Genomic DNA, 18,816 nt, shown 5'->3' with positions numbered 1-18,816 from the left:
GCAACCACAACACAAATGAATCTTGAAAGCATCATGCTAAGTGAAGCCATACTAAGAAGGCTGTGATTCCATTTATGTGAAAAAGTCCCACTATAGGGATAAAAGTAGATCAATGGTTTGCTGGTTGTGGAAGTGGGAGTGAGGGGGAAGAGGGGTAACTCACAAAAGAGCATGAGGAAATTCTGGAGAGTAATGGAACTTTCCTGTGTCTTTACTGTGGTGGTAGTTACATGATTATTTGCATTTGTCAAAACTCATACAGCTGTACACTTGAAAGGGTGAATTTTACTGTATGTAAATTATATCCAATAAACTAACCTTTAAAAATATCGTTAGGTACAATTGGACACAACAAAAGATCAGTGAACCTGAAGACAGGTCAATAGAAATTGAACCTTATTTAAGAAGAAATGTTGAAAAAAGAAAGAGAGAGGCTTACAGACCTGTGGGAGAGTATCAAGCAGTGAAACATACATGTAATTGGAGTTTTCAGAAAGACCGGAGAGAGAATGGTGTAAAATATTATTTGAAAAAATATTGGCCAAAAATTATCCAAATTAGATCCAAAACAACCTCAGATCCAGGAGATTCAGTGAACCTTCAGCAGGATGAATAAATTACTAAAATTTGCCACCACCACCGCCCCCCTGCAGTAGTTTAGTAAAAACTACCAAACAAAAGTTTAAAAAGCAACCAGTGAGTGGGGAAAACAACAAAAAACCATATTACATTCAGGAGGGCAGGGACAAGAAAGAATGACAGCCAGCCAGGTTTTCTTAAGAAAACGTTACAATATGGTTATGTCTGTTAGTACTGAAAGAAAAATAAAACACCCTAGAATTCTATATCAAGGAGAATATATCAGTTAATATTTAAAGTCTTTTAAAAAATGTTTTTAACATCTTGCATTCCATTCCTTGTCTCTGTTCCCAATGGAAATTACTACTTTGTACTACTTTTTCTGTTAAAGCAGATATCCATTAATTCTGAGGTTTCTCTAATTTTCCAGTGGTCAAATGTCGATTTCCAGTAGTCGAAAATGGAAAACAGATATCAGGATTTGGAAAAAAATTTTACTACAAAGCGACAGTTATGTTTGAATGCGATAAGGGTTATTACCTCAACGGCAGCGACAAAATTGTCTGTGAGAGTAACAGTACTTGGGATCCCCCAGTTCCAAAATGTCTTAAAGGTACAAAGGTGATCTTTTTTCCGTCTTGGTTTGTTATTGTTGCTGTTCGTTTTAGACTTTACTTCTTTGATATTAACTGTCAGTCATACAGAATAACTGAAAAGAAACAATTTTAGTATTTAACTCTGTCTTGTATTCATTTTTGTGCCATCTATATGACATGAAATTCACATCAAATCCTGCTGTTGTGATTTTGTGTGCTTTTCCAGGGTTCTTAGCATGTTATGTACATTGCATGGGTATATGCTTCTAATATTTTTATGTATAAAAAGTGAATTACAACTTTTTGGAGTGAATTGAAACAGGCATTTTTATCTAAGTAAGTCAACAGTGGCATAATTCATATAAAAAATGAGAGCAATAACTCTCAAGTGGTTGATCTTCTAACATTTTGTTTTCTAGTGCTGCCTCCTTCTAGTACAAAATCTCCAACTTTGAGTCATTCAGGTTTAGTAGCTTCTTCCTTATATGTCTCAAAAATCTTGTAAATTCCTGGAGAAAATGCCAGCAATAACTCCCAAGTGTTTGGTCCAATCTACATTATTATTTTGTTTTCCAGTGTCGACTTCTCCCACTACAAAATCTCCAACGTCCAGTGCCTCAGGTTTAGTAATATCCTGCTTATATTTTTTTCGAAAATCCTTTAAATTCCTGGTGATTTTTAAAAAAATCCTTCAAATTTCTGGTGGTGTCCACTTATTTTTAGTAATGAAAGGAGGGAGGACATTTCTATAGCCATTTTAGTTGTTATGCATAGTGATTCTAAAATTATTTGCCATAATCTGCAGATATTTGCCATAATCTGCAGATATAAACAGGAATATGACCTTGGGAAAGTTGTATAAATTTTGAGTGTGTGTGTGTGTGTGTGTGTATATATATATAATATACATATAGTATATTGTGTGTGTGTGTGTGTGTGTATATATAAATTGATTTAGTACCTTCCTTACTGCGTATTAGTAAGGTATAAGTGGGATGCATTAAAAGCACTTAGCACAGTGCCTGGTATATAGAAAGGTCTTAGAGCTAGCTAATATGACTTATCCTACGCTTAAATTAATGTTAGGGAAGGGGAAAGTTCATGTATGTTAGTTAATATGTATGTGTGTTAATATGTTTGTTCGTTAATATGTATGTTTTATGTCATCAACTGTGCTATTTTATTCTTTTCAGAAGTGATCTGTTGACACCTTTACTGAGTTTGTTCCTATTGCATGACTCTTTCATTTTCTGGAATGCAGCAAGTTTGAGTCTTCTCATGTAACACATTTAAACAGGGAAATTTCTGCTGTCCTCAGAACAAGATCTATATTTCTGCCTCTTCCCTACCTGCCCCTCTTCTACACCTCATAATGTTGCTTTTTTTTTTCTCTCTCTCTAGTGGGCAGTTTTATCTGGCAATAGCACTAAATGTTATAGCAACTGAAAGGCAGGAAAAAGTCCTTATTTATTGAAATGAAAAAGAAGACTTTTGCAGGGACTCCTGGTCATCCACTGTGCTTATGACTGGAGAGATTATTTTGATATGACGGGAGGAATTATCCTGATTTAATCTCTGGTTTCGCTTTGCTTGCAGCAGAAGCAAGAGACAGTAGTAATTGTGGGTAGAGCTTTAGTCTGGGCAGAGTGTGCTTAGTTAACATCATTTCTGTGGTCTTCAGTTTCCCTTTAGTATAATATGAGTGTTGAACTGAAATCTCAATCAGTGGCTTCTAATTTGATTATATATTTCCTATCTCCCTAATATTTTAAAGGATCGAAAGGAATTATGCATGTTAACATAGTAATTAAAATACCTTCTTATAGGCTGGGCGGGGTAGCTCACGCCTGTAATACCAGCACTTTGGGAGGCTGAGGTGGGTGGATCACGAGGTCAGAAGTTCAAGACCAGCCTGGCTAAGTTGGTGAAACCCCATCTCTACTAAAAATACAAAAATTAACTGGGCATGGTGGCAGGCACTTGTAATCCCAGCTACTCGGGAGGCTGAGGCAGGAGAACCGCTTGAACCCGAGGGGCAGAGGTTGCAGTGAGCCAAGATCATGCCACTGCACTCCAGCCTGGGTGATAGAGTAGGACTCCATCTCAAAAAAAAAAAACAAGAAAAAAACAAACACACACACACACACACACAAACAAAAACAAAATACCTTATAATTCCTATAAGAGCTTGGTAACTGGTAGCCTCCTGAGTTGAGTGCTGTAGGGTTTGAGGGTCAGGAAGAGATGGGTTTTTTAGTGGACTGATATATAAGCAAAACAAGATTGCATGTGCAATTTATACTCAGTGAGGCATCCATGCTTACTAACGTGCTGCTAGTGGGCATATGCACTAAGTTTGTTGATACAGTCTTTTGAAAGAATTGACGATAAGCATTTCATAAAGTATTTATAAAACACTGGTCTAGCTTAGTGTTGGGAGAACGGAGAGCAGAAGAGAGAACTGCTTGTGATAAAATGTTTATTAAAAAGAGAAAATGCAAGGATATTTTTTGAAACATCACAAATCAAAATTCCTTACGGGATTGTCAGTCATTTTTTATCATCAGTTAGAGGAAGACTAAATAACAACATAATGATGTCAAGGTAGATCTAAATGTGTTAACATGAAGAAATGTCGAGGAAGTCCTAAGTGGAAAAGAGAAAGATGTAAATTATGTAGTATCATACTACTTACAGTTTTTTAAAAAGAAAAATATGTTTACCCCAAGCACATTCCTTTTTTTTTTGAGAGAGTCTCGCTCTGTCACCCAGGATGGTGTGCAGTGGCGCGGTCTCAGCTCACTGCAGCCTCCGCCTCCCGGGTCCAAGCAGTTCTCCTGTCGCCTCAGACTCCCAAGCAGCTGGGATTATAGGCGCCCACCACTACACCGGCTAATTTTTTGTATTTTTAGTAGAGATGGGGTTTCTCCATTATGGCCTGGCTAGTCTCGAACTCCTGACCTCAAGTGATTCACCTGCCTCGGCCTCCCACAGTGCTGGGATTACAGGCATGAGCCACCACGCCCAGCCTCACATTACTTTAATGATTTACTATTGGTTATCTTCTAGGATTTCCATTATAAAATACAAAATGTAGTGAGCATTCTTGTACATACATCCTTATATACTTGTGTAAATATATATGTAGGTTAAATTCTAAGATGTGGAATTGCAAAGGTTGTAAAGTATGTGTAGTTTTCATTTTGATAAAAAGTCAATATCAAAATTAAAGTCATAATTTTATATTGATAAGGCCCTGGTGAATTTATAAAATCAAACTTATTTTTCTAGGTCCTAGGCCTACTTACAAGCCTCCAGTCTCAAATTATCCAGGTTGGTTAACCCTTTATCCTACTGATATTATTAAGAATTTATTTATTTATTTATTTTTATTATACTTTAAGCTCTAGGGTACATGTGTACAACATGTAGGTTTGATACATAGGTATACATGTGCCATGTTGGTTTGCTGCACCCATCAATGCATCATTTATATTAGGTATTTCTCCTAATGCTATCCCTCCCCTAGCCCCCCACCGCCAACAAGCCCTGGTGTGTGATGTTCCCTACCCTGTGTCCATGTATTCTCGTTGTTCAACTCCCACCTATGAATGAGAACATGAAGTGTTTGGTTTTCTGTCCTTGCGATAGTTTGATTAGAATGATGGTTTCCATCTTCATCCATGTCCCTGCAAAGGACATGAACGCATCCTTTTTCATGGCTGCATAGTATTCCGTGGTGTGTATGTGCCACATTTTCTTTATCTAGTCTATCATTGATGGGCATTTGGGCTAGTTCCAAGTCTTTGCTATTGTGAGTAGTGCTGCAGTAAACATACATGTGCATGTGTCTTTATAGTAGCATGATTTATAATCCTTTGGGTATATACCCAGTAATGGGATTGCTGGGTCAAATGGTATTTCTAGTTGTAGATCCTTGAGGAATCACCATACTGTCTTTCACAGTGGTTGAACTAATTTACACTCCCACCAAGAGTGTAAAAGTGTTTCTATTTCTCCACATCCTCTCCAGCATCTGTTGTTTCCTGACTTTTTAATAATCTCCATTCTAACTGGCATGAATGATACCTTATTGTGGTTTTGATTTGCGTTTCTCTGATGACCAGTGATGATGAGCATTTCTTCATGTGTCTGTTGGCTGTATAAATGTCTTCTTTTGAGAAGTGTCTGTTCATATCCTTTGCCCACTTTTTGATGGGGTTGTTTTTTTCTTGTAAATTTGTTTAAGTTCTTTGTAGATTCTGGATGTTAGCCCTTTGTCAGATGGGCAGATTGCAAAGATTTTTTCCTACTCTGTAGGTTGCCTGTTCATTCTGATGATAGTTTCTTTGGCTGTGTAGAAACTCTTTAGTTTAATTAGATCCCATTTGTCAATTTTGGCTTTTGTTGCCATTGCTTTTGGTGTTTTAGTCATGAAGTCTTTGCCCATTCCTGTGTCCTGAATGGTATTGCCTAGGTTTTCTTCTAGGATTTTTATGGTGTTAGGTCTTACAGTTAAGTCTTTAATCCATCTTAAATTAATTTTTGTATAAGGTGTAAGGAAGGGATCCAGTTTCAGCTTTCTACATATGGCCAGCCAGTTTCCCCAGCACAATTTATTAAATAGGGAATCCTTTCCCCCATTGCTTGTTTTTGTCAGGTTTGTCAAAGATCAGATGGTTGTAGATGTGTGGTACTATTTCTGAGGGCTCTGTTCTGTTCCATTGGTCTACATCTCTGTTTTGGTACCAGTACCATGCTGTTTTGGTTACTGTAGCCTTGTAGTATAGTTTGAAGTCAGGTAGTGTGATGCCTCCAGCTTTGTTCTTTTTGCTTAGGATTGTCTTGGCTATATGGGCTCTTTTTTGGTTCCATATGAAATTTAAAGTAGTTTTTTTCCAATTCTGTGACGAAAGTCAGTAGTAGCTTGATGTGGATGGCATTGAATCTATAAATTACCTTGGGCAGTATGGCCATTTTCCCAATATTGATTCTTCCTATCCATGAGCATGGAATATTCTTCCATTTGTTTGTGTCCTCTTCTATTTCATTGAGCAGTGTTTTGTAGTTCTCCTGGAAGAGGTCCTTCACATCCCTTGTAAGTTGGATTCCTAGGTATTTATTCTCTTTGTAGTAATTGCGAATGGGAATTCACTCATTATTTGGCTCTCTCTTTGTCTATTATTGGTGTATAGGAATGCTTGTGATGTTTGCACATTGATTTTGTATCCTGAGACTTTGCTGAAATTGCTTATCAGCTTGTGGAGATTTTGGGCTGAGATGATGGGGTTTTCTAAATATACAATCATATCATCTGCAAACATAGACAATTTGAGTTCCTCTTTTCCTATTTTATAATCATGTCATCTGCAAACATAGATAATTTGACTTCCGCTTTTCCTAATTGAATACCCTTTATTTCTTTCTCTTGCCTGATCGCCCTAGCCAGAACTTCCAACACTATGTTGAATAGGAGTGGTAAGAGAGGGAATCCTTGTCTTGCGCCGGTTTTCAAAAGGAATGCTTCCAGTTTTTGCCCATTTGGTATGATATTGGCTGTGGGTTTGTCATAAATAGGTCTTACTATTTTGAGTTATGTTCCATCAATACCTAGTTTAGTGAGAGTTTTTAAGCATGAAGGGCTGTTGAATTTTGTCGAAGGCCTTTTCTGCATCTTTTGAGATAGTCATGTCATTTTTGTTGTTGGTTCTGTTGGTTCTGTTTATGTGGTGGATTACGTTTATTGATTTGAGTATGTTGAACCAGCCTTGCATCCCAGGGATGAAGCCAACTTGATCGTGGTCGATAAGCTTTTTGATGTGCTGCTGGATTCGGTTTGCCAGTATTTTGTTGAGGATTTTTGCATTGATGTTCATCAGGGATATTGGCCTAAAATTCTCTTTTTTTGTTGTGTCTCTACCAGGCTTTGGTATCAGGATGATGCTAGCCTCCTAAAATGAGTTAGGGAGGATTCCCTCTTTTTCTATTGATTGAAATAGTTTCAGAAGGAATGGTACCTGCTCCTCTTTTTATGTCTGATGGAATTCGGCTGTGAATCCATTTGGTCCTGGACTTTTTTTGGTTGTTAGGCTATTAATTATTTCCTCAATTTCAGAACCTGTTATTGGTCTATTCAGAGATTCAGCTTCTTCCTGGTTTAGTCTTAGGAGGGTGTATATGTCCAGGAATTTATCCGTTTCTTCTGGATTTTCTAGTTTATTTGCATAGAGGTGTTTATAGTATTCTCTGATGGTAGTTTGTATTTATGTGGGATCGGTGGTGATAGCCCCTTTATCATTTTTTATTGCATCTATTTGATTATTCTTTCTTTTCTTCTTTATTAGTCTTGCTAGCGGTCATTTTTGTTGATCTTTTCAGAAAACCAGCTCCTGGATTCATTGAGTTTTTGAAGGGTTTTTTATGTCTCTACTTCCAGTTGTGCTCTGATCTTAGTTATTTCTTGCCTTCTGTTAGCTTTTGAATTTGTTTGCTCTTGCTTCTCTAGTTCTTTTAATTGCGATGTTAGGTAGTTGATTTTAGATCTTTCCTGCTTTCTCTTATGGGCATTTAGTGCTATAAATTTCCCTCTACACACTGATTTAAATGTGTCCCAGAGATTCTGGTACATTGTGTCTTTGTTCTTGTTGTTTCAAATAACAACTTTATTTCAGCCTTCATTTCTTTATTTACCCAGTGGTCATTCAGGAGCAGGTTGTTCAGTTTCCATGTAGTGAGTTTATTAATCCTGAGTTCTAATTTGATTGTACTGTGGTCAGAGACAATTTGTTGTGATTTCTGTTCTTTTACATTTGCTGAGGAGTGTTTTACTACCAATTATGTGGTCAATTTTAGAATAAGTGTGATGTGGCGCTGAGAAGAATGTATGTTCTGTTGATTCGGGGTGTAGAGTTCTGTAGATGTCTATTAGGTCTGCTTGGTCCAGAGCTGAGTTCAAGTCCTGGATATCCTTGTTAACCTTCGGTCTCATTGATCTAATATTGACAGTGGGGTGTTAAAGGCTGCCATTATTACTGTGTGGGAGTCTATGTCTCTTTGTAGGTTTCTAAGGACTTGGCTTTATGAATCTGGGTGCTCCTGTATTGGGTGCATATATATTTAGGATAGTTAGCTCTTCTTGGTGAATTGATCCTTTTACTATTATGTAGTGGCCTTCTTTGTCTCTTTTGATCTTTGTTGGTTTAAAGCTGTTTTATCAGAGACTAGAATTGCAACCCCTTCTTTTGTACTTTCCATTTGCTTGGTAGATCTTCCTCCATCCCTTTATTTTGAGCCTATGTGCATCTTTGCACGTGAGATGGGTCTCCTGAATACAGCACACTGATGGGTCTTGACTCTATCGAATTTGCCAGTCTGTGTCTTTTAGTTGGGGCATTTAGCCCATTTGCATTTAAGGTTAATAGTGTTATGTTTGAATTTGATCCTGTCATTATGATGTTAGCTGGTTATTTTGCCCGTTAACTGATGCAGTTTCTTTGTAGCATTGATGGTCTTTACCATTTGGCATGTGTTTGCAGTGGCTGGTACTGGCTGTTCCTTTCCATGTTTAGTGCCTCCTTCAGGAGCTCTTGTAAGGCCATAGGCCTGGTGGTGACAAAATCTCTCAGCATTTGCTTATCTGTAAACTATTTTATTTCTCCTTGACTTATGAAGCTTAGTTTGGCTGGATATGAGATTCTAGGTTGAAAATTCTTTTCTTTAAGAATGTTGCATATTGACCCCCACTCTCTTAAGGCTTGTAAGGTTTCTGCCGAGAGATCTGCTGTTAGTCTGATGGGCTTCCCTCTGTGAGTAACCCGACCTTTCTGGCTGTCCTTAGCATTTTTTCCTTCATTTCAGCCTTGGTGAATCTGATGATGATGTGTCTTGGGGTTGCAATTCTCGAGGAGTGTCTTTGTGGTGTTCTCTGTATTTCCTGAATTCGAATGTTGGCCTGCCTTCCTAGTTTGGGGAAGTTCTCCTGGATAGTATCCTGAAGAGTGTTTTCTAACTTGATTCCATTCTCCCCGTCACTTTCAGGTACACCAATTAAACGTAGATTTGGTCTTTTCACATAGTCCCATGTTTCTTGGAGGCTTTGTTTCTTTCTTTTCACTCTTTTTTCTCTAATCTTGTCTTCTTGCTTTTTTTTTTCATTAATTTGATCTTCAATTACTGATACCCTTTCTTCCACTTGATTGAATCAGCTATTGAAGCTTGTGCATGTGTCACAAAGTTCTTGTGCCGTGGTTTTCCATAAGGTCATTTAAGGTCTTCTCTACACTGTTTATTCTAGTTTAGCCATTTGTCTAACCTTTTTCAAGGTTTTTAGCTTCCTTGCAGTGGGTTAGAACATGCTCCTTTAGCTTGGAGAAGTTTGTTATTACCAACCTTCTGAAACCTACTTCTGTCAGCTCATCAAACTTATTCTCCATCCAGTGTTGTTCCCTTGCTGGTGAGGAGCTGTGATCCTTTGGAGGAGAAGAGGCGCTCTGTTTTTTGGAGTTTTCAGCTTTTCTGCTCTGGTTTCTATCATCTTTGTGGTTTTTATCTACCTTTGGTCTTAGATGTTGGTGACCTGCAGATGGGGTTTTGGTGTTGATGTCCTTTTTGTTGATGTTGATGCTATTCCTTTCTGTTTGTTTGTTTTCCTTCCAACTGTCAGACCCCTCAGCTGCAGGTGTGTTGGAGTTTGCTGGAGGTCCACTCCAGACCCTGTTTGCCTGGGTGTCACCAGTGGAGGCTGCAGAACCACAAATATTGCTGCCTGATCCTTCCTCTGGAAGCTTTGTCCCAGAGTGGGCACCCACCTGTTTGAGGTGTCTGTCAGCCCCTACTGGGAGGTCTTTCCCAGTCAGGCTACACAGGGTTCAGGGACCCACTTGAGGAGGCAGTCTGTCCATTCTCAAAGCTTGAACACCGTGTTCAGAGAACCACTGCTCTCTTCAGAGCTGTCAGACAGGGACGTTTAAGTCTGCAGAAGCTGTCTGCTGCCATTTGTCCTACCATTTCCTGCCCCCAGAGGTGGAATCTATAGCGGCAGTAAGCCTTACTGAGCTGCAGTGCGCTCTGCCCAGTTCGTGCTTTGAGACCTCTTTGTTTACACTGTGAGCTACTCAAGCCTCAGCAATGGTGGACATCCCTCCCCCCATCAAGCTGCAGCATTGCAGGTCAATCTCAGACTGCTGCGCTAGCAGTGAGCAAGGCTCTGTGAGGGTGGGACACACTGAGCCATGCACAGGAAGGTATCTCCTGGTCTGCTGGTTGCTAAGACTGTGGGAAAAGTGCAGTATTTGGTCAGGAGTATACCATTTCTCCAGGTACAGTCTGTCATGGCTTCCCTTGGCTAGGAAAGGGAAATCCCCCGACCCTTGCACTTGCTGGGTGAGGCGATGCCCCGCCCTGCTTCAGCTTGCCCTCCTTGGGCTGCACTCACTGTTCCACCAGTCCCAATGAGACGAACCAGGTACCTCAATTGGAAATGCAGAAATCACCCGTCTTCTGTGTCAATCTCGCTGGAGCTGCACACTAGAGCTGTTCCTATTCAGCCATCTTGAACAAGAATTTTTTTTACTTAAAACTTTTTTTAATTAAAAACTTAAGATGTGTCTAAAAAAAAGTTAATTTTTAAATGATGGGTGAAAAATAACATCCTGTTTTAATTTGCATTTCTTGGTTGTTGGTTTTTAGTTGTTTTTGTTTTTTTTGAGACAGGGTCTCACTCTGTTGCCCAGGTTGGAGCGCAGTGGTGCAACCACAGCTCACTGCAGCGTCAACCTCCTGGGCTCAGGTGATTCTTCCACCTCAGTCTCCCAGGTAGCTGGAACTACAGGCACGTGCCACCACATCCAGCTAATTTTTTTGTATTTTTTGTAGAGACAGGGTTTTGCTGTGTTGCCAAGTCTCTTCTCCACCTCCTAGGCTTAAGCGATCCTCCTGCCTCAGCCTCCCAAAGTGCTAGGATTACAGGCGTGACCCACCATGCCTGACCAATTTGCATTTCTTTAATTGTCAGTGAAGCTGAACTTTTTTTGATCTACATTTATTTATTCATATGCTTTGTCTATTTTTCTGTTAGGTTTCTAAAATATTTTTCTTAGTGATTTTTGAGAGCTCATTATGAATTAAAGCCCTAAAAGGGCTTTTGTTCATATGAAGTGAACAATTTTTTCGAGGTTCTTTTGTTTTGTCAGTTTTAAGCTTGTTATACTATTGGATATAGATTACTTTTTATAACTTTTAATTACATGAGTAGTGTATGAATATACTTTTGTAGAATTTCAAACATTACAAAAGTATATAGAGTAAAAGATTAGTTTTATTTTTAACTCATTACCCAGGTTAATCACTGTTAATAGTTTAGGGTTTCTTTTTAAATCTATCTTTGTACATCAACATCTTTTTTAAAAAAGTTTTATTTTAGATTTGGGGGTACATGTGAAGGTTTGTTACATAGGTAAATGTGTCACGGGGATTTGTTGTACATATTATTTCATCACCCGGGTATTAAGCCTAGTACCCAATAGGTATCTTTTCTGCTCTTCTTCCTACTCCCACCCTCCCTGCTCAAGTATACTCCAGTGTCTGTTGTTTCCTTCTTTGTGTTCGTATGTTCTTACCATTTAGCTCCCACTTAAAAGTGAGAACATGCAGTATTTAGTTTTCTGTTTCTGCATTTGTTTGATAAGGATGATAGCCTCCAGCTCCACCCACGTTCCTGCTGAAGACATGTGTGCATTCTTTTTTATGGCTGTGTAGTATTCCATGGTGTATATGTACCACATTTTCTTTGTCCAATCTGTCACGGATGGGCATTTAGGTTGATTCCTTGTCTTGTTATTGTGAGCAGTGCTGCAGTGAACATTCACATGCATGTATCTTTATGGCAGAATGATTTATATTTCTCTGGGTATATACCCAGTAATGGGATTGCTGGGTTAAATGGTAGTTTTGATTTTAGCTCTTTGAGGAATCACCATACTGCTTCCCACATGGTTGAACTGAATTACACTCCCACTAACAGCATATAAGTGTTCCCTTTTCTCTACAGCCTCACCAGCATCTGTTATTTTTTGACTTTTTAATAATAGCCATTCTGACTGGTGTAAAATGGTATCTCACTGTGGTTTTGATTTGCATTTCTCTAATGATCGTGATATTGAGCTTTTTTTCTATGTTTGTTGGCCACATATATGTCTTCTTTTGAGAAGTGTCTGTTCATGTGCTTTGCCCACGTTTTAATGGAGTTGTCTCTTGTAAATTTGTTTAAGTTCCTATGAATGCTAAATATTAGACCTTTGTCAGATGCGTAGTTTGCAAAAATTTTCTCCCATTCTGTAGGTCATCTGTTTACTCTGTTGATAGCTTCTTTTGCTGTGCAGAAGCTCTTCAATGTACTTCAATCCTACTTGTCAATTTTTGCTTGTGTTGCGATTGTTTTTGGCGTCTTTGTCATGAAATCTTTGTCAGTTCTTATGTCCAGAGTGATATTGCCTAGGTTGTCTTCCAGGGTTTTTATAGTTTTGGGTTTTACATGTAAATCTTTAACCCATCTTGAGTTGATTTTTGTGTGTGGTGTAAGGAAGGGGTCCAGTTTCAATCTTCTGCATATGGCTAGCCAGTTATCCCAGCACCATTTATTGAATAGGGAATCTTTTTCCCATTGCTTGTTTTTGTCAGTTCTGTGGAAGGTCAGATGGTCGTAGATGTGCAGCCTTATTTCTAGGCTCTCTTCTGTTCCATTGGTGTATATGCCTGTTTTTGTACCAGTACCATGCTGTTTTGGTTAGTGTAGCCTTGTAGTATAGTTTCAAGTCAGGTAATGTGATGCCTCCAGCTTTGTTCTTTTTGCTTAAGATTTTCATGGCTATTCAGGCTCTTTTTGGTTCCATATGAATTTTAAAATAGTTTTATCTAGTTCTGTGAAGAATGTTATTGGTAGTTTGATAGGGATAGCATTGAATCTGTAAATTGCTTTGGGCAGTATAGCCATTTTAATGATATTGATTCTTCCATCCATGAGCATGGGATGTTTTTCCATTTGTTTGTATCTTCTCTGATTTCTTTGAGATTCTTTTATAATTCTCATTGTAGAGATGTTTCAACTCTCTGGTTAGCTGTATTCCTAGGTATTTTATTCTTTTTGTAGTAATTTTGAGTGGGATTGCCTCTCTGATTTGGCTTTCAGTTTGGCTGTTATTGGTGTATAGGAATGCTAGTGATTTTTGTATGTTGATTTTGTGTCCTGCAACTTTGGTGAAGTTTTTGATAAACATCTGGAGCAGCTTTTAGGCCAAGACCATGCGGTTTTCTAAATATAGGATCATGCTGTCTGTGGACAGAGATAGTGTGACTTCCTCTCTTCCTATTTGGATGCCCTTTGTTTCTTTCTCTTGTCTGATTGCTTTGCCTAGGACCATCAACATATTTTTATGTGTTATTATACATGTAGTTTAGTGTTCTCTCTTCTCTTAAAAATGATATCATGCTGTACATGTTTTTCTGCAACTTGAACTTTTTCCACTTACACTGTTAGATTGGGGTTGTGTTTAGATTTATTCTCATCCTTTCTAATGATGACTTTAATATATACCATATTTCATTTAACTATTCTTCTATCAGTGGTCATTTATATGTTCAGACATTTTACATGAATAGATAGCTGGATGTATTGATCTTTTCCCTAATGGCTATGACTTTGATGTCTTTCTTACTAAAACTTTAGGTCTTCCATATGCTGAAATTATATAAAGATTTCAACCATGTGTTCTGACTTTGGTCTTTGCACTTAAATCGTTGGTAAATCTGAAATTTATTCTGGTGTATATAATGAGATATATGGTTCCACCTCACCCCACTCCACTCACCACCCACCATCCAATAGCTAAACAGCGCCATTTTTTGAATAAGTTGTCTTCTTCCCAACTGATTGGAAATGCCAGTTTGTATTGCATTCATAGGTGTTCCATCCTCTTGTCTCCTTTGAACTTTGTCCATTCTTCCATTTTTGTACCAGAAGCAAGTCTTTTTTTTTTTTTTTTTAACTATAGTACTATATGTTTTAATAACTGCCAGAACACTTCCTTTTCAGAAATTTCTAAGGTACTCTCATGTTAATTTTTCCAAATAAACTTTTTATTTTATCATTTTGACCATGTTGTTTCCAACTCAGTGGCATTAAGTACACTGACATTGTTATGTAATCATCGGTACCATCCATCTCTAGAATATTATAATCATCCCACACTGAATCTCTACTCATTAAACAGTAATTGTCCATTGCTCCCTATCCCCATCACCTGACGATAACCACTATCTACTTTTTGTCTCTGTGAATTTGCCTATTCTAGGTAAACTTATATAATTATAATAAGTGGAGTCCACTTATATGGCATCCCACTATTTGTCCTTTTGTGTCTGGCTTATTTTACTAAGCATAATGTTTTTAAGGTTCACCTAGATCTATCTTGTGACATGAATCAGAACTTCATTCCTTTTTATGGCTGAATAATAGTCCATTATATGTATATACTATATTTCATTTATTCATTCATCTGTTGCTAGACACTTGGGTTGGTTTGTTTTTACTTTTCGGCTCTTTTGAGTAATGCTGTTATAAGCATAGGTGTACACATATCTGTTTGAGTTCCTGTATTCACTTCTTTTAGGTATATACCTGGGAGTAGAATTGCTAGATCATAAGGGAATTCTATTTTTAATATTTTGAGGAACTGGCATACTGTCTTCCACAGTGGCTGCACCATTTTACATTCCCACCAGCAGTGGGAACCTTTAACAAAGGTTCCAATTTTTCCACATCTCCACCAACACTTATTGTTTTTTTAGTAATAGCCAAGTGTCTTAGTCTGTTTTGTACTGTGATAACAGAATACCACAGACTGAGTAACTTATAATGAACAGAAATTTATTTCTTACAATTCTGGAGGCTGAGAAGTCTAATATCAAGGCATGGGCATCTGTGAGGGCCCTCTTGCTTTGTCATAATATGATGGAAGGCATCACATGGTGGAAGGGAAAAGAGACGGTGAAGGAGAGGGTAAGAGGGACAAAGCCATGCCCTAAAATAACAAACATACCCCTGCAATAATGACATTAGTCCATTCATGAGGACAGAGCCATAATAACCTAAACACCTCTTAAAGGTGCCACCCCAATAACATTATATTGACAATTAAATTTCATCATGAGTTTTGAAGGGGACATTCAAACCATAGACCATCCTAATAGACATGAGGTAGATATGCATTTCCCTAATAATTAGAAATATGTTGAGAATCTTTTCATGTGCTTATTGGTCATTTGTATATCTTCTTTAGAGAAATATCTTTTTAAGTCTTTTGCCCATTTTCAAGTTGAGTTGATATTTGTTACTGAGTTTTAGGAGTTATTTATATGTTTTGGATATTACTCCCTTACCAAATATATGATTTACAAATATTTCCTCCCATTCTGTGGGTTGCCTTTTCACTCTGTTGATAGTGTCATTTGATGCACAAAATTTGCTTTTAATTGATGAAAAACAATGGTTTTTTTTCGTCTTGCCTGGGCTTTTGGAGTTACATCCAAGAAATCATAGCCAGATCCAATGTCAAGAAGCATTTTATAGTTTTACCTCTTATGTTTAGGTCTCTGATCTATTTTGAGTTTATGTTTGTATATGATAAGGGTCCAGCTTCACTTTTTTTGCATGTGGATATCCAGTTTTACCAGCACCATTTGTAGAAGAGACTGCCCTTTCCCCATTTGACTGTTCTTTGTCAGTCTTGTTGAAAACCATTTGACCATATATGCAGGGGTTTATTTCCAAGGTCTCTGTTCTATTCCATTGGTCTGTATGTTTGCCTTTTTGGCATTAACATTGTTCTGATTATTATAGTTTTGGAATCAGAAAGTGTGAGCCTTCTCAACCTTGCTCTTTGTTTCCAGGATTGTTTTGGCTGTTTGTGGTCCCTTGAGATTTCATATGTATTTTAGAATGGATTTTTCTATTTCAGAAACAAACAAAAAATGCCATCATCAGGATTTTCATAGGGGTTGCACTGAATCTGAAGATTGCTTTGTATAGTAATAACAGTTTTAAAATACTAAATTTTTCCAATCCATAAACACAAGTGTCTTTCCATTTATTTATATCTTTAATTTTTTTTAGCAGTTTTATAGTTTTCAGTGTACAAGTCTTTCACCTCCTTAGTTTGTTCCTAAGTATTTTATTCTTTTTGATACTATTACAAATGATACTGTTTTTTAAATTCCTTTTCAGATTATTCATTGTTAGTGTATAGAAATACAACTGAGTTTTGTATGTTGATTTTGTAACCTGCCACTTGATTGAATTCATTTATTAGTTCTAAGAGATTTTTGCATGTGTATGTATATGTGAGATCCTTAGGGTTTTCTAAATAAAAGATTATGTCATCTGCAAACAGAGCGAATTTTATTTCTTCCTTTCTAATTTGAATTCCTTTTCTTTACCTAATTGCTCTGGTTAGAACTTTCAGTCCTATGTCAGATAGAAGTGGCAAACATGGACACCCTGTCTTCTTCCTGATCTTAGGGAAAAAGCCTTCATTCATTTAACATTGAATATGATGTTAACTGTGGGTTTTTAATATATGGCCTTTATTATGTTGAGGAAGCTTCCTTCCATTTCAGGTCAACTCTAAAGCATTTATTTTTATTAATCCCTCTTTTTTTTTTTTTGAGACAGAATCTCACTCTATTGCCAGGCTGGAGTGCAGTGGCTCTATCTCGGCTCACTGCAACCTCCGCCTCCTGGGTTCAAGAGATTCTCCTGCCTCAGCCTCCTGAGTAGCTGGGATTACAGGCGCGCACTACCACACCCAGCTAATTTTTGTATTTTTTTTTTTTTTAGTAGAGACAGGGTGTCACCAGGTTGGCCAGGATGGTCTCGAACTCCTGACCTCGTGATCCGCCCGCCTCAGCCTCCCAAAGTGCTGGGATTACAGGCGTGAGCCACCATGCCTGGCTAATCCCTATATCTTTTTATTTTAATTAGAATCACACTGGATTTATAGACTAATTTTGAGAATATAATAAAGATAAATTTGCATGTTGAACCACAGAATATTGTCAGAGGAAATGTGAGTGGGCAGGAAGAAGGAAGATTATGACATTAAATACAAGTTTATAAATTTTTATGATACCACTTTGAGAAACATTAATATAGTTTATAAGGAAAATTATGTTTAAGGGATTTTCTACAAAGGTGAAAAAAAATCACGCTATGAATTTAAAGGATTTTAAGATTTATTTAATTCTTTCTTTCTTTTTTTAAATTTAATCTATATTTCTTCTTTTTTCTAGGATATCCCAAACCTGATGAAGGAATACTTAACAGTTTGGGTTGGTATAGCTATCATGACAAATATAAGTGGTAGTATGTGTAGAAATGTGTAAGTAATTACAGTTTTTATGAGGTGCCCAAACATAGGATCCTTGGTAGGGTAAGATAACTTTCTTAAATGCTGTGTTTGTATGTAGGTCAAAATATATAAAACACAATTTTCTTTCCACATTATATTGTTATTTTGTGATGGTAATCTGTAGATAAATTTTCTTTCTATTCATATCTTATATTACATGAACCTTAAAGTAATCTGAGTTGGGTTTATTTTTTCTGTAACAAGCTGATTTAACACACTTGATGTAGGCTCACGCAGTTTACACAATGCATGTTAAAAAAAATGCTAAAGTACAGCTGTGATATAGGACAATGAAACAAAGATTTCTTAATCAGTAAAAACAAAAATCTGTTACCTTTCATTTCTTAGCCTAGTTTAGTAATAATGGTTAATCATTTTATGTAATGCACCTTAGGCTTGTTTTTTAGTATTTGCCTTACCTTCAAAATCTGTTGTCCAGGTGTCATTGTGCCAGTAAATCTATTTGCCATCTTAAACCATTAAATGCTTGATAACTGTTTATGAGATGAGAAGAGCAGAGTTGAACACAGCACTTTATGCTTTGACTTATAGCAGTTTAATAAAAGTAATGGCAGTTTAGAAGCAAAGGTACTACAGACAGAAACATTTCTAAAAATTAAGATTTTATAGGATTTTGTGTTCTCTAGATAGTCAAAAATGTATGCTCAGGTTTCTCTGTATATTTTTTATCCATGTGCCCTGGTGTTTCATTTATTATGGGAATCCTATTGGTATTTAGGACTATGTCTTAATTTTGGGGCAGGGCAGAGTACGGAAGTAGAGAGGGTGGGAAGGGGATTGATAAGATAAAGTATTATTTGTGAAGACTCTGTAAATACCATCTGGGTGATAGAATAATAGAAATTTATTCATGCCTCACTCTACAAATCCACTTTTGGAGGAAAAAATACAAATTAAATGTCTATCAAAATAATAAGAAATGACAGAATGACTATTGAACTAAACCAACTCTCATGGGATAATACTTTTCAAAAATCATTTTCCTCTAATGTAGTGAATTCTAGTAACTTTACCACTAAATAACTTGATGTGGTAGCTATAGAGAAAAACAATGATAAATGAGGTTCCCATTAAGAGTTTCACAAGTGGAACCCTTAATCTGGAAACTGGTTAGAAGGGTTCTATGGTCAAAATGACCTGGATGCCCTAGCAGTCATGCT

At 37.2% G+C, this 18,816-nt stretch overlaps 1 protein-coding gene across 10 annotated transcripts in view; it reads left to right on the top strand.

The window, feature by feature from the left end:
* CD46 (CD46 molecule) overlaps positions 1-18,816 on the top strand; it is a 43,312-nt gene that overhangs the window by 13,930 nt on the left and 10,566 nt on the right. For 6 of the 10 annotated variants that reach the window (XM_009188238.2, XM_003893173.3, XM_003893174.3 and 3 more), the window contains exons 6-10: positions 1,010-1,192; positions 1,595-1,639; positions 1,752-1,796; positions 4,467-4,508; positions 17,517-17,555. In XM_009188238.2, the coding sequence (XP_009186502.1) occupies positions 1,010-1,192; positions 1,595-1,639; positions 1,752-1,796; positions 4,467-4,508; positions 17,517-17,555 (354 nt within the window). The remainder of the gene's footprint in view (positions 1-1,009; positions 1,193-1,594; positions 1,640-1,751; positions 1,797-4,466; positions 4,509-17,516; positions 17,556-18,816) is intronic. The other 4 variants (XM_003893169.3, XM_003893171.3, XM_003893170.3 and 1 more) reach the window with 2 other exon arrangements.

This window comes from Papio anubis, chromosome 1, assembly GCF_008728515.1.
Source record: "Papio anubis isolate 15944 chromosome 1, Panubis1.0, whole genome shotgun sequence".
Lineage (NCBI taxonomy): Eukaryota > Metazoa > Chordata > Mammalia > Primates > Cercopithecidae > Papio > Papio anubis.
This window is presented reverse-complemented; position numbering and strand designations above follow the sequence as displayed.